This window comes from Salmo trutta, chromosome 2 (genome assembly GCF_901001165.1).
Source record: "Salmo trutta chromosome 2, fSalTru1.1, whole genome shotgun sequence".
Lineage (NCBI taxonomy): Eukaryota > Metazoa > Chordata > Actinopteri > Salmoniformes > Salmonidae > Salmo > Salmo trutta.
Genome location: NC_042958.1, coordinates 62,287,818 through 62,302,530, shown reverse-complemented (window position 1 = coordinate 62,302,530; position 14,713 = coordinate 62,287,818). Strand labels below are relative to the sequence as shown.

Genomic DNA, 14,713 nt, shown 5'->3' with positions numbered 1-14,713 from the left:
GGCAAAAACCAAGCGGGCTGTCATATGCATTTTAGTGAGGAGTGGCTTCCGTCTGGCCACTCTATTATAAAGGTCTGATTGGTGGAGTGCTGCAGAAATTGTTGTCCTTCTGGAAGGTTCTCCCATCTCCACAGAGGAACCATCGGGTTCTTGGTCACCTCCCTGACCAGGGCCCTGCTCAGTTTTGCCGGGTGGCCAGCTCTAGGAAGAGTCTTGGTGGTTCCAAACTTCTTCCATTGAAGAATGATGGAGGCCACTGTGTTCTTGGGGACCTTCATTGCTGCAGACATGATTCAGTACCCTTCCGCAGATTTGTGCTTCGATACAATCCTGTCTCGGAGCACTACGGACAATTCCTTCAACCTCATGGCTTAGTTTTTGCTCTGACATGTACTGTCAACTGTGGGACCTTATATAGACAGGTGTGTGCCTTTCCAAATCATGTCCAATCAATTGAATTGACCACAGGTGGACTCTAATCAGTTGTAAAAACGTTTCAAGGATAATCAATGGAAACAAGAAGCACCTGAACTCAATTTCGAGTATCATAGCAAAGAGTCTGAATACTTATGTAAATAAGGTATTTAAAAATCTAAAACCTGTTTTTTGCTTTGTCATTATGGGGTTTTGTGTGTAGATTGATGAGGAAAATGTTTTATTTACGGCTGTAACGTAACAAAATGTGGAACAAGGGAAGGTGTCTGAATACTTTCCGAATGCACTGCATAAAGTAATGGAACTGAGAGTCATGATCAAGGACTAGCCTATTCATAGACGCTAGCTAACTCTAGCATCTATTCACGAAAAGGTATCTTCGATCCAGGGGTTTTGTTAAGAGCCCTGAACCTTAAAACGCATCGCTTGCGCATATAACAGATATAACGCAAAGGCAACTGATTGGTTGTTTATTTTTGGAGGCGAGCGCAACACTCAATCCCATTCGTTCCATTGGATATTTGGTGCTCATGTGACGTGAGGTGCGGAAGTATACGGAACACTCCAACAACAGTACATCAAAAAAGTGATATATAAAGCAAATATGGAACAAAACAATGGTATGAAAACAATATTACGCTGCCAGTTAATATGCATGTGTAAATAGCTTCCTTCTTTGAAAATAAGGCATCTTTCTATTATGAGCTTGTCCTTTGTCAGAACGAGAAACTGTCACATGTTTTCACATTGCTAACGTTAGCTATCTAGATAATTAGCTAACAACTAGCGCTAATCTGTTTCGATAGCTAGCTAGATACCGTAATATGTATACATATTACGTAATTATAATTTTTTATTTTTGACTTTATAGGAAGTGGGTTAATGTGCTTGAGAAGCTGTCATGTGCAAGGCTAGTGGCGGTGCTTAGCCAAAACTCGACTTGAAGTTCAGTAACTACTGTTAGCTAGCTAGTTACCTTCAAGTCGAATTTTTGCTAGGCTAATGGTGCAATTCGTTTTCTGGCAAAGCAATACTTTCACTTGATTAGTTAAACAGTGCAGGTTAGCGTTTTTCGTCATAAATCTTGTTCTGGAGGCATCTATGCAGAGTGATCACTAGCTGGCACAGCCACAAAGTCTAAACATCTGATTTTAAATGGAACCCAAACGACACTGTTAACCCTAACCTCAAATGAAGACTAGAAAACATTTTAGTTTTCATGAACTTTTTTAATAACACATTTTTGACTTTGCAGCCGGCTTTGCCTGGAAACCTAATGTTGAATTGCATGGAATTATACGTTGGGCAGAAATAGGCGTTTGAATCAGAAAAGTTTCCTCTCACGACCTCTACAAGCCAGAATGTTGAATAAAATGATATTTTAATGTAGTTTACTGGTTGTTCCTTTTGGCGGTAGGAATGTGATACAATATATTCACATGAAAGTATACCTACAAACTTTTCAATATGCTGGTAGTGCGTTCAGATTTCAATGTCGGGTTTCCAGGCAACAGCTGGCCTATGTAGCGAAGGGGAAATCGCTCTGTTCTGCCTCCAGGACAAGACTCATGACAATAAACGTCAACCTGAGTATAAACTTGAACAGTTGCCTCAGGCCAGGGTCAATGATAAAACGTGACTTGGTCCTTAGAATCTTTCAGTGTCAGTGAACACACAGTAATGAGAGATTTAATGGATATAATTAGTAAATGTCACATGTCCATATCTAAATGGAGTGATAACCTGCTTTCACAGTAATAGGACTTGAACATACCCTCTCTGTGTATTTGTTCATGCATTCATGTCCATATATTTTACTAACTTGTTTCTCCGCAGAAGGTGGGAACTTGGCCCAGGTCCAACATGTGGTGTTGATCCTGTCTGGAAAAGGAGGGGTGGGCAAGAGCACCCTCACCACAGAGCTAGCCCTGGCCCTAAGACACGCAGGCAAGAAGGTGGGAGCCATCACATTCATATCATTGTGTCTGTTTGTGTTCTGTGTGTGAATCATCACACGTCACCAGGGTCTTTGTATCAAATGGACATTTTTGATGGGTCAACACAGCTCCATTCTGTTAAGCTAACACCCAGATCCGCAGTTGCTTTTCACAACAGAAGAGAGAAATTGTTTGAACGCTGGAAGAATGTGTCTGCGCAAAATCCCACCCACTCAAACAACGTTTGTTGTGCCTCGCTCTGGAAGCCAGTGGAGTGAGAGGAAGCGGAAGGTCTCTAGCTGCTACTACTGCTGCCAGACTCAAACACAGCAGACACAGCCAACACGCACTGACAAGTGACAGTCACAAATAAATGGCCAACGTTCTCCTGTTTAGGTCAGTGTTGCCTTTATAATCAAGTTAGCCTGCTAGCTACTAGCTATCTAACGTTACCTGCCAACCACCTAGCTAGCTAGTATTATCATCAATAAACCTAGCCCAATAATGGACTAAAGGAGCCAAACATTACTCATTATAGTCCAAGGACATCCACATGTTCCAAAACACTCCAAATACTCCATCTAAACGTGAATCGATTCTCAATTGCAGTACGGTTCTAGAAACATAAATCCCTCTACTTTCATATTACATAAAAACAAATGCAAAATACACACTTACGGTACAGACTTTGAACCAGTTTTAGCACAGTTGCAGCCAACAGGATTTATCAGTGACATGTTTGTGGCGTCCGTCTTCTGTTTACACACAGGTGTTCAGAGACGCAGATAGATAATTAGCACAGGTAGTCTTCCATCTGTTGTCTGTAAATAAGCACAGAAATATGGCCATGTGGGAACCCTAACCCTTTAAAGGTGCGTAGTAATTTAACCTTTTCTATTATTATTTCTCGCTCATATGAAAGATATGTTCCTTATGTTTCCAAAACCGTACCGCAAGCGATGTGTGTTTAATGTTTAGGACAAGGGTTGGGGCTAAAACTCCCCCGCTCAGAAGATACTGTAGTCAATAGGTGCTAAAACAATTCGTACCTATTGAATGGGGTACAACAAACCATCCTTACTGTCATGTCAACAATCTGTACATCTAGCTTTAGCTAGCTAGCTAACATTAGTTTAAACAAAGCATTAGGGCATCTCATGAGGTTTATGCCTTTTAGACAATGTAGCTAGCTAGAGTAGACTCCTTCATAGTAAGTACAAAACAGTCTGAATACAAGAGCAAGCTAGCTAGCAAATTTTTGCTTATAGCTACATTGTCGATCACACAAATTTTAGCAACTAACGTTAGATAGCAAGTAGTTAGCAGGCTAACTTGAATATAAAGGCAACAATGTCAACACGGCTCTGAACAGGAGAACGTTTGCCATTTTATTTGTGACTTTGTCACTTGTCAGTGCGTTTTGGCTGGGTCTGCTGTCTCTCTGCTGAGTCTGCCGGCAGTAGTAGCAGCTAGAGGATTGTCACTAGTTACCACAGCCACAAAGTCGAAATTGGCTATATCGTAAAAATGTATAATAATAGCTAGAAGCCTCATTTAAACAATAATAAAGCATTCTCTCCACCCGTTTTGCTGAAAAGTTAAGGGATGGGATGGAGAAATGTAACCGCTCTCAAATTCATAGACCGAGCTATGGATGCAAGGACTGACCATCCATGATATCAAAATTATAGTTTTAACCATGTTTTGACGCTATACAGTGTTTGTTTACATTTACGTTCAAGCTTAATTTAAATTCTGGTAGTGTATAGCAGTTGAACTAAGCTCATGAGGTACAGTTAAAGTCGGAAGTTTACATACACCTTAGCCAAATGCATTTAATCCTAGTAAAAATTCCCTGTCTTAGGTCAGTTAGATCACCACTTTATTTTAAGAATGTGGATTGTCAGAATAATAGTAGAGAGAATGATTTATTTAAGCTTTTATTTCTTTCATCACATTCCCAGTGGGTCAGAAGTTTACATACACTCAATTAGTATTTAGTAGCATTGCCTTTAAATTGTTTAACTTGGGTAAAACGTTTCGGGTAGCCTTCCACAAGCTTCCCACAATAAGTAGGGTGAATTTTGGCCCAATCCTCCTGACAGAGCTGTTGTAACTGAGTCAGGTTTGTAGGCCTCCTTGCTCGCACACGTTTTTTCAGTTCTGCCCACACATTTTCTATGAGATTGAGGTCAGGGCTTTGTGATGGCCACTCCAATACCTTGACTTTGTTGTCCTTAAGCCATTTTGCCACAACTTTGGAAGTATGCTAGGGGGTCATTGTCCATTTGGAAGACTCATTTGCGACCAAGCTTTCACTTCCTGACTGATGTCTTGAGATGTTACTTCAATATATCCACATATTTTCCTACCTCATGATGGCATCTATTTTGTGAAGTGCACCAGTCCCTCCTGCAGCAAAGCACCCCCACAACATGATGCTGCCACCCCCGTGCTTCACGGTTGGGATGGTGTTCTTCGGCTTGCAAGGCTCCCCCTTTTTCCCCAAACATAACGATGGTCATAATGGCCAAACAGTTCTATTTTGGTTTCATCAGACCAGAGGACATTTCTCCAAAAAGTACGATCTTTGTCCCCATGTGTAGTTGCAAAAAGTAGTCTGGCTTTTTTATAGCGGTTTTGGAGCAGTGGCCTTTCAGGTTATGTTGATATAGGACTCGTTTTACTGTGGATATAGATACTTTTGTACCTGTTTCCTCCAGCATCTTCACAAGGTTCTTTGCTGTTGTTCTGGGATTGATTTGCACTTTTCGCACCAAAGTACGCTAATCTCTAGGAGACAGAACGCGTCTCCTTCCTGAGCGGTATGACGGCTGCATGGTCCCATGGTGTTTATACTTGCGTACTGTTGTTTGTACAGATGAGCGTGGTACCTTCAGGCATTTGGAAATTGCTCCCAAGGATGAACCAGACTTGTGGAGGTCTACAATTATTTTTCTGAGGTCTTGGCTGATTTCTTTTTGATTTTCCCATGATGTCAAGCAAAGAGGCACTGAGTTTGAAGGTAGGCCTTGAAATACATTCACAGGTACACCTCCAATTGACTCAAATTATGTCAATTAGCCTATCAGAAGCTTCTAAAGCCATGACATCATTTTATTGAATTTTCCAAGCTGTTTAAAGGCACAGTCAACTTAGTGAATGTAAATTTCTGACCCACTGGAATTGTGATACAGTGAATTATAAATTAAATAATCTGTCTGTAAATAATTGTTGGAAAAATTACTTGTGTCATGCACAAAGTAGATGTCCTAACCGACTTGCCAAAACTATAGTTTGTTAACAAGAAATGTGTGGAGTGGTTGAAAAACGAGTTTTAATGACTCCAACCTAAGTGTATGTAAACTTCCGACTTCAACTGTATTTACACTGAGTGTACAAAACATTAGGAACACCTTCCTAATATTGAGTTGCACCTCCTTTTGCCCCCAGAACAACCTCAATTTGTCGGGACATGGATTCTACAAGGTGTCGAAAGCGTTCCACAGGGATGCTGGCCCATGTTGGCTCCAATGCTTTTCATAGTTGTGTCAAGTTGGCTGGATTCTTTTGGGTGGTGGACCATTCTTGATACACAGGAATTTGTTGAACATGAAAAACCCTGCAACGTTGCAGTTCTTGACACTCAAACTGGTGCGCCTTGCACCTACTACCATACCCCGTTCAAAGGCACTTACATTTCTTGTCTTGCCCATTCACCCTCTGAATGGCACACATACACAATCCATGTCTCAAGACTTAAAAATCATTTTTACCCTCTCCACCCCTTCATCTACAATGAGCACTGTTACATACACACAATAATGCGGTTATTGTGGATAGTCAGCATAATATAATAGTTTGTATAAAATGTTTACATGCTTTGCAAGAGGAACGATTTCCCTAATAATCGTGTTTACATGGACATATCTGAAATCAGACTTCTGATGGGACTTTGATAAATGTAGAAAATCGTCAATCAAAATAAACATTCTACCACAGTGACGTGCTGTTTTTGCGTAAACTCTGATTCTGAGTTTAGACATAACGTTTTTATGTGAAAACTAAGATGCATACTTGCAGTTTTCCCCGAAATCACTTCACTCGCGCTACCCGGTTCTGGCATATGTGGAGATCAATTACACCGCTGGAATGCCGATTTTCAGCTGTTTACATGTCCTAATAATTTGAAAGATTGCTCAGAAAACCCCCATGTTTTCATGCCAAAAAAAGCAGAACTCTCTCAATACAAGCAGTGGGCGGCTTCTGTTGTGAAAAGCAAACGCAGATCCGGGCTTTAAGGGTGGGTCAAACATTCAAATGACAAATGACTCTTTTACTGGCCTCAGTCTGCTTGGTAGCTGGGTGTATAGTAGGCCTATAATTGCATAGTCAAGAATGAGGGCTAGAAAAGCTTTTCCTGGAACTTGACAGTAAATCTGACTTTTTAGCAGTGATGCCATTAAGGGGGAAGGTACTGTAGACTAGCGGTTAAGAGCGTTGGGCCAGTAACCAAAAGTTAACCCTCTTAACCCTAATTGCTCCTGTAAGTCCCTCTGGATAAGAACACCTGCTAAATGACTAATGTTAAAAAAATCTAAAGAATGTATCAAGAAGATGCAGCCAGCACTTGCCCAAGGATGCTGGTGAGTTCGGTGGGCAGAGTTAGAGAGGGAACTGATTGGTCTGCAGCATTAACTGAGGAAGCAGTTGCTGGCTAAATGTAATGAGATTGGAAGGACACACACACACACACACACACACACACCAACTGATTAATGGACTGCTGAATTATATATATTTTTATCTTGCTTTGTTCTTTTCGATATTATGTCTATCTCTGAGAAGGAAAGGGCTGAAAATAGCCCATATTAATATACAGTACATGACCTGCTCGTCGAACATCTCATTACAAAACCATGGGCATTACTATGCTGTTGGTTCTCCCTTTGCTGCTATTGCAGCCTTCACTTTTCTGGGAAGGCTTTCCACTATTTTGGAGGGGTGTCCACATACTTTTGTATATATATTGTATGTAGCCGTAGCAAGTTATTGCTTTCATGAAACTTATTTCTAACATCAGATAACATGCATATATTAGCCATTTCTGAGACTCACTTGGAAAATTCCTTTGATACAGTAGTAGCAATAAAAGGACATAACACTTGTAGAAGATACAGAAATGCTTATGGGAGGTGTTATAGACACAGTATGAGTCAAAAGTTTGGGCACACCTACTCGTTCCAGGGTTTTGTAGAATAATATTGAAGACATCAAAACCAAAAAAGTGTTAAACAAATCAAAATATATTTTAGATTCTTCAAAGTAGCCACCCTTTGCCTTGATGACAGCTTTGCACACTCTTGGCATTCTCTCACCCAGCTTCATGGGGCAGTGACCTGGAATGCATTTCAATTAACAGGTGTGCCTTGTTAAAAGTTAATTTGTGGAATTTCTTTCCTTCTTAATGCGTTTGAGCCAATCAGTTATGGGTGGTATACAGAAGATAGCCCTATTTGGTAAAAGACCAAGTCCATATTATGGCAAGAACAGCTCAAATAAGCAAAGAGAAATGACAGTCCATCATTACTTTAAGACATGAAGGTCAGTCAATCTGGAAAATTTCAAGAACTTTGAATGTTTCTTCAAGTGCAGTCACAAAAACCATCGAGCGTGAATCAGGCCTTCATGGTTGAATTGCTGCAAAGAAACCACTACTAAAGGACACCAATAAGAAGAAGAGATTTGCTTGGGACAAGAAACACAAGTAATGGACGTTAGACCGGTGGAAATCTGTCCTTTGGTCTGATGAGTCAAAATGTACGATTTTTGGTTTCAACTGCCGTGTCTTTGTGAGACGCAGAGTAGGTGAACGGATGAGCTCTGCATGTGTGGTTCACACTGTGAAGCATGGAGGAGGAGGTGTGATGGTGCTTTGCTGGTGACACAGTCAGTGATTTATTTTGAATTCAAGGGACACTTAACCAGCATGGCTACCACAGCATTCTGTAGCGATACGCCATCCCATCTGGTTTGGGCTTAGCGGGGCTATCATTTGTTTTTCCAACAGGACAATGACCAAAAACACACCTCCAGGCTGTGTAAGGACTATTTGACCATCAGATGACGTGGCCTCCACAATCACCCAACCTCAACCCAATGGAGATTGTTTGGGATGAGTTGGACTGCAGAGTGAAGGAAAAGCAGCCAACTAGTGCTCAGCATATGTGGGAACTCCTTCAAGACTGTAGGAAAACCAGTCCTCTTAAAGCTGGTTGAGAGAATGCCAAGAGTGTGCAAAGCTGTCATCAAGGCAAAGGGTGGCTACTTTGAAGAATATCAAATATATTTTGATTTGTTTAATACTTTTTTGGTTACTACATGATTCCATATGTGTTATTTCATGGTGTTGATGTCTTCACTATTATTCTACAATGTAGAAAATAGTACAAAATAAAGAAAAACCCTTGAATGAGTAGGTGTGTCCATACTTTTGACTGGTACTGTATATTCAGAGCCATATCCCTGTAATGCTTAGAGAAGATCTCATGTCAAGTGTTATTGAAGTGCTGTGGTTGCAGGTTTACCCGCCTCATCTAAAGCCTATTATTTTGGGGTGTTGCTATAGGCCACCAAGTGTTAACAGTCAGTATCTTAATAATGTGTGTGAAATGCTTAATGTGGTATGGGATGTAAACAGAGAGGTCTACTTTCTTGGGGACCTGAATATTGACTGGTTTTCATCAAGCTGTCCGCTCAAGAGGAAACTTCTCACTGTAACTAGTGCCTGTAATCTGGTTCAGTTTATTAATCAACCTACCAGGGTGTTTACAAACACTACAGGAACAACATCATCCACATGTATTGATCACATTTTTACTAATACTGTTGAACTTTGTTCTAAAGCTGTAACCGTATCCATTGGATGCTGTGATCATAGTATAGTGGCTATATCCATATGAAATTGCTTCTTCCAGTTGTTGATAAACATGCACCTCTTAAGAAACAGACTCTTAGAACTGTTAAGGCTCCATCGATTGATGAGGAATTGAAAAACTATGTTTGAGAGAGATGGGGGGGGGAAAGGAGTGGCTAATATGTCTGGCTGCACATCTGAATTACTGCAGAAACTCAACAAAAAGAAAACAGTATTATGAAGCCAAGATCAATTATATAAAGAATGATGAGAGAAAAAAATACTTTAAATTAAATTATGGACAGAAAGACAAATTCAACTCAGATGGCTTATTCATTACAAAACCATTTGATGTTGCCAATTATTTTAACGATTACTTCATTGGCAAAGTGGGCAAACTTAGGCAGGAAATGCCAACAATTAACAGTCAGTGAGCGATCATATTCATGCATAAAATAAAAGCATTGTAGGTTTGAATTTTGTAAAGTTAGTGTGGGAGAGGCAGAAAAATTGTTATCGATCAATAATGAACAACTTCTTGGCATTGACAACTTAGATGGAAAGCTACTGAGGAAGCTAGCTGACTCTGGTCACTCCTATCTGTCATGACTTTAATCTGTGTTTAGAGGAAGGTGTTTGTCCTCAGGCCTGAAGGGAACCCAAAGTCATTCTGCTACCCAAGAGTGGTAAAGCGGCTTTTACTGGTTCTAACAGCAGACCTATCAGCTTGCTGCCAGCTCTTAGCAAACTGTTAGAATTATCTTTTTAACCACATACAATGCTAATTCTCTGTAAACAAATTGACAACAGACTTTCAGCATGCTTATAGAAAAGGGCACTCAACATGTACTGCACTTACACAAATTACTGATGATTGGTTGAAAGAAATTGATAAGAAGATTGTGGGAGCTGTACTGTTAGATTAAAGTGCAGCCTTTGATATTATTGACCACAACCTGTTGTTGAGAACTTATGTTTTATGGCTTTTCAGCCTCTGCCATATCGCTGTTTCAGAGTTATCTATCTAATAGAACTCAGAGGGTTTTCTTTAATGGAAGCCTCTCTAATGTCAAACATGTAGGGTGTGGTGTACCGCAGGGCAGCTTGCTAGGCCCTCTACTCTTTTCTATTTTTACCAATGACCTGCCACTGGCATTTAAACAAAGCCATCATGCTCTTCATTGTAATCAGAGGGCTAATAGAAATATTATGCATGCCAGTCTCCCTTGGCTAAGAGTTGAGGAGAGAGTGACTGCATTGCTTCTAATTTTTGTATGAAACATGTTGAAAATTCCAAATTGTTTACATAGTCAACTTACACACTTACCCCACCAGACATGCCACCGGGGGTCTTTTCACAGTCCCCAAACCCAGAACATATTCAAGAAAGCGTACAGTATTATATAGAGCCTTCCATCTCATATTGCTCAAATGAACAGCAGACCTGGTTAAAAAAAAAACATATAAAGCAACATCTCACGGCACAACACCTCTCCCCTATTTGACCTAAATATTTTGTGTGTATATATTGATATGTAGGCTATGTGTAATGTTTTAAAATGTATGTTCTGTTCTTGTTTATTTATGTTCTGTATTATCCCCCTAGAGTCGATGTCCGCGCCCCAGCAGAAATCAAATTTGCATAATACAAAAATCCCCTTTAAAAATGTGTCAGTTTAAGCTAGAGATATATTTTGCATTGGCTGCGTCTCAATCCACCTCATCCGCCGATGTTGCACTTCTGCATCTGCAGTGAAAGGTGACAGAGGTAGAGCAGTGTTTGTCAGACCATGAGACATCCCGAAAGTCTTTTCATAAAATATGTTCACACGTCTGTCTGTTTGTCTGTCTGTCTATCAGGTTGGGATCCTGGACGTGGACCTGTGTGGTCCCAGTATCCCCCGCATGCTGAGTGTGGGCAAGCCAGAGGTGCACCAGTGTGACTCGGGCTGGGTGCCCGTCTACACAGATGCCCAGAAGAGCCTGGCGCTCATGTCCATAGGCTTCCTGCTGGAGGATCCAGACGAAGCAGTTGTCTGGAGGGGCCCAAAGAAAACAGGTATGCTCAGTCTACATCGGACTATTAGAGGCCAAGGTGGAGCTTCTACCGTAACAAAAACAATTTAGATCACAGGATCAGCACTCCTCCTTTGAGACGCTTGAAGTAAACCGCCCCTTGATCAACATGAAGAGTGTAGGGGCTTACTGGGTGGGACTGTGGTTTCTCATCAATATCCTCTCACGTTCTCTGTCTCTCTCTCCCCCACCACCTGCCGTATGGTCACGTCCCAGCTCTGATTGGCCAGTTTGTGTCTGACGTGGCGTGGGGGGAACTGGACGTGCTCCTGGTGGACACCCCCCCGGGGACGTCAGACGAGCACCTGGCCGTCCTGGAAAACCTGAAGAAGCAGCACAAAGTGGACGGAGCCATTCTGATCACTACACCGCAGGTATAGCACAAGGAAAGATTGGAAGTTGTGTCAACTCCTGCTTTCTACGTTTTATCAGTGATCAGCCTCCTCTCTAGAAGAGAAACAAAGCAGCTTTCGCTGGGGTGGCTCTTAAATGTTGGCTACAGGAAACCTTTTGTTCTGATAAATATCGACCCTTCTCCTGAAGTGCGCACTTGTACTCCCCCTGGTTGATCCATTGTATTAATGACATTATATTGTACTTAGATATGCTGTTATTCTGTGCAGGCAGTATCGACGGGGGACGTCAGGAGAGAGATCACGTTCTGTAAGAAGACAGGCTTGCGCATCCTGGGGATTGTAGAGAACATGAGTGGCTTCGTGTGTCCACACTGCTCTGTGAGTACTCCAATATGCATGGACACTCACACACCATCTGTGCTGGAATACAGTGCTTGTTGCAAACAGGTCTCCAGTTAGTTTTAGATTAGCTTCATGTGCATTATTTCACTGGACACAATCGTCAGTCTGAAGCGGTGTCATTTAAAAATGTGTAGTGTCACTATTTTGTCATATTAGAATGTCAGCATATGCCAGTTCTGACCGTTCTAATATAATGTGTTTGCTGACAGGAATGCAGTAATATCTTCTCCAAGGGAGGAGGAGAGGAGCTGGCCAAGTTGACAGGATCAGTATATTTGGGTAAAAGACACACTTATTTTTGTATTTTTTTGTGTGTTTTTTTTAATTTTTATGGTCATTCCGGCGTCTGCATTGGCCGTACAGCATTTCCTGCGATGCGACCTCTCCAGAAGTCTGGGCATTCGTACATCTTGCACTTCGCGGAGCTTATGTGAAGGAAGCTGTCAAGGAAGTGTGTTTGTGTTTATACAGGATGTACAGCCCCCACCTACCGTCAACCAATCATATCAATGCAGAGCTATACGGAGCCCTCCGCATTGTTAAAAAATGTGGCTCTTCACACCCTCGTACGGAGCCTCCGAATCGGCTTTTAGGGATATGACGTGTATTTCATTGAACAGCCACTAGATGTCACTCTAACCCAACCGACTCCAGACCTGTGAAACTGCTTGTCGCAGGCATTTTACAGCAGCGCTGCGCTGATAAAATGGTTGGTCTTCATTGCAGTGGAGTGCTTGTAAGATTTGGGGGTTAGAGCTGATACATCTCAGTCAAAGGGATAGGGGATCAATCTAAGTGGTATATTAATGACCATTTCACCATTAACACTCAACGACCATATGCTTTGTAAGAGTGGAAACCAGTCGGTGAGTAATGAAGCGGCTGATGTCGCTAATGCCCAGAGCGGTGAGAAGCCAAATTTAAGGCTGCAGCACTGTTCCCAGCCAACTACAGCACTGCTATGGCTGTGGATGGAGAGGTTTTGAGAGAACTGTGTGCCATTGATGGGCTAATGTAGACCGTGTGAAGACTACTGGGTAGACCAGGGGTCTCCCACCCTGTTTCTGGAGAGCTACGGTCCTGTACGTTTTCGCTCCAACCCTAATCTAGCACACCTGATTCTAATAATTAGCTGCTTGATCAGCTGAATCAGGTTAGATACAACTGGGGTTGGAGCGAAAAGCTACAGGAGGCTAGCTCTCCAGGAAGAGAGTTGGAGAGCCCTGAGGTAGACGTATGTAGTAGACTATGGCTGCGTTTACACAGGCAGACAATTCTGATATTTCGCGGTTATTTGCAAAAGATCTGATCCGGTTGGTCAAAAGACCAATTATTGGCAAAAGATCAGAATTGGGCTGCCTGCGTGAACACAGCCTTTGCATGTAATGTTAACAGCATTTGATCTTTTCAAGTTTTGACCTCAAAAGACACCGTAGTGTGTTGTTTTCTAAAGTAGGCCAGTGTGTTAGCTGCTTGTTGTGTGTGTATATTGTTTTCAATGGTTGCGAAGGCCTCAGATTGTGTGTGTGTTTCCCATTTCAGGCTCTGTGCCCCTGGACCCTCTGCTCACTACCAGTATAGAGGAGGGCAAAGACTTCATCCAGACATTCCCAGACAGTGCCACCTTCAGTGCCATCAACAGCATTGCACAGACCCTCCTAACAAGCATACAGGATCCCTGAGCATTCAAATCCCATTGCATATTCAATAGCAATACAGTATCGTAGTATTTAGCCTTTGTAAAATCATGTTGATATATATATATATATATATATATATATTATCGCACGCACGCACAACCGCACAAGACATTTTTACATTGTATCTATCTTGTCACATACTACTGGTATGTAAGCTTCAGAAATGTACCCACATGTAATACTTCACAATTTTAATAAAGAGAGCAGAACTGAGTGCGCTTCACCACTACCTGGCTGCTAGCAGACATTTAGGTTATGGTAAACGAATGGACAGCTGAACATTCTCTGTCTAGACAGCCATAAATCCGATTACTAAATTCTGTTCCACTATAGACAAACTTCAATTAACATGATTCGAATTTTTTGTTGTAAGCAGCCGAGTCACCAATTAATTACCCAAATCCTATGTTTGAGCATACGAGTGCGTTTCTGTCTTCATGAGGAAACGCACCAGAAAGATGAACGGCTGGAAACTGCGGGTAACGGAGGTCTGTTAGTGATAAACTTCTGGGTTTTGATGAACGGCAGCGATTCAACATGTAAGATTGTCGGTAAACTGAAATTGACAGCCGATCTTCGGGTCAGAGGCAAAAGGACAGCCACCCGCTAGTTTTATGTACACGGTCAGTTGCTCTGGTGTTTCCTCTAAATAAAAGGGCATCTTTGATCATTTAGGGAAGTATGGCACAATGTCTCCTGATGCTTTACAGCAACTAGCATGAAATCAAACATACAATTTATCACAGAAAGAGCCAAAACAATCCATTAAAGGATTTCTAATTACACTAGACAGAAATATAAACGCAACATGTAAAGTGTTTCATGAGCTGAAAAAAAAAATCCCAGAAATGTTTCAAAAGCACAAAAAGGTTATTTATTTCAAATTTGTTT

General features: G+C 41.5%; 2 protein-coding genes across 3 annotated transcripts in view; one reads left to right on the top strand and one right to left on the bottom strand.

Moving 5' to 3' along the window:
• Window positions 1–6,578, bottom strand: part of spsb3b (splA/ryanodine receptor domain and SOCS box containing 3b) — a 28,328-nt gene extending 21,750 nt beyond the window's left edge. The window contains exon 1 of the mRNA XM_029710273.1: window positions 6,450–6,578. The gene's annotated coding sequence lies outside the window, so the exon portion shown is untranslated. The remainder of the gene's footprint in view (window positions 1–6,449) is intronic.
• nubp2 (nucleotide binding protein 2 (MinD homolog, E. coli)) lies at window positions 935–14,035 on the top strand. Of its 2 annotated transcripts, none has more exons than XM_029710293.1 (7): window positions 935–1,055; window positions 2,275–2,390; window positions 11,149–11,347; window positions 11,581–11,738; window positions 11,988–12,098; window positions 12,332–12,401; window positions 13,665–14,035. In XM_029710293.1, exons 1-7 carry the CDS (start codon window positions 1,040–1,042, stop codon window positions 13,802–13,804), a joined length of 810 nt encoding a protein of 269 aa, XP_029566153.1. In that variant the 5' UTR covers window positions 935–1,039; the 3' UTR covers window positions 13,805–14,035. The 2 variants fall into 2 exon arrangements, with proteins under 2 accessions (XP_029566153.1, XP_029566146.1); XM_029710286.1 differs by having other exon boundaries at window positions 2,272–2,390.
• Window positions 14,036–14,713: the final 678 nt, after the last annotated feature.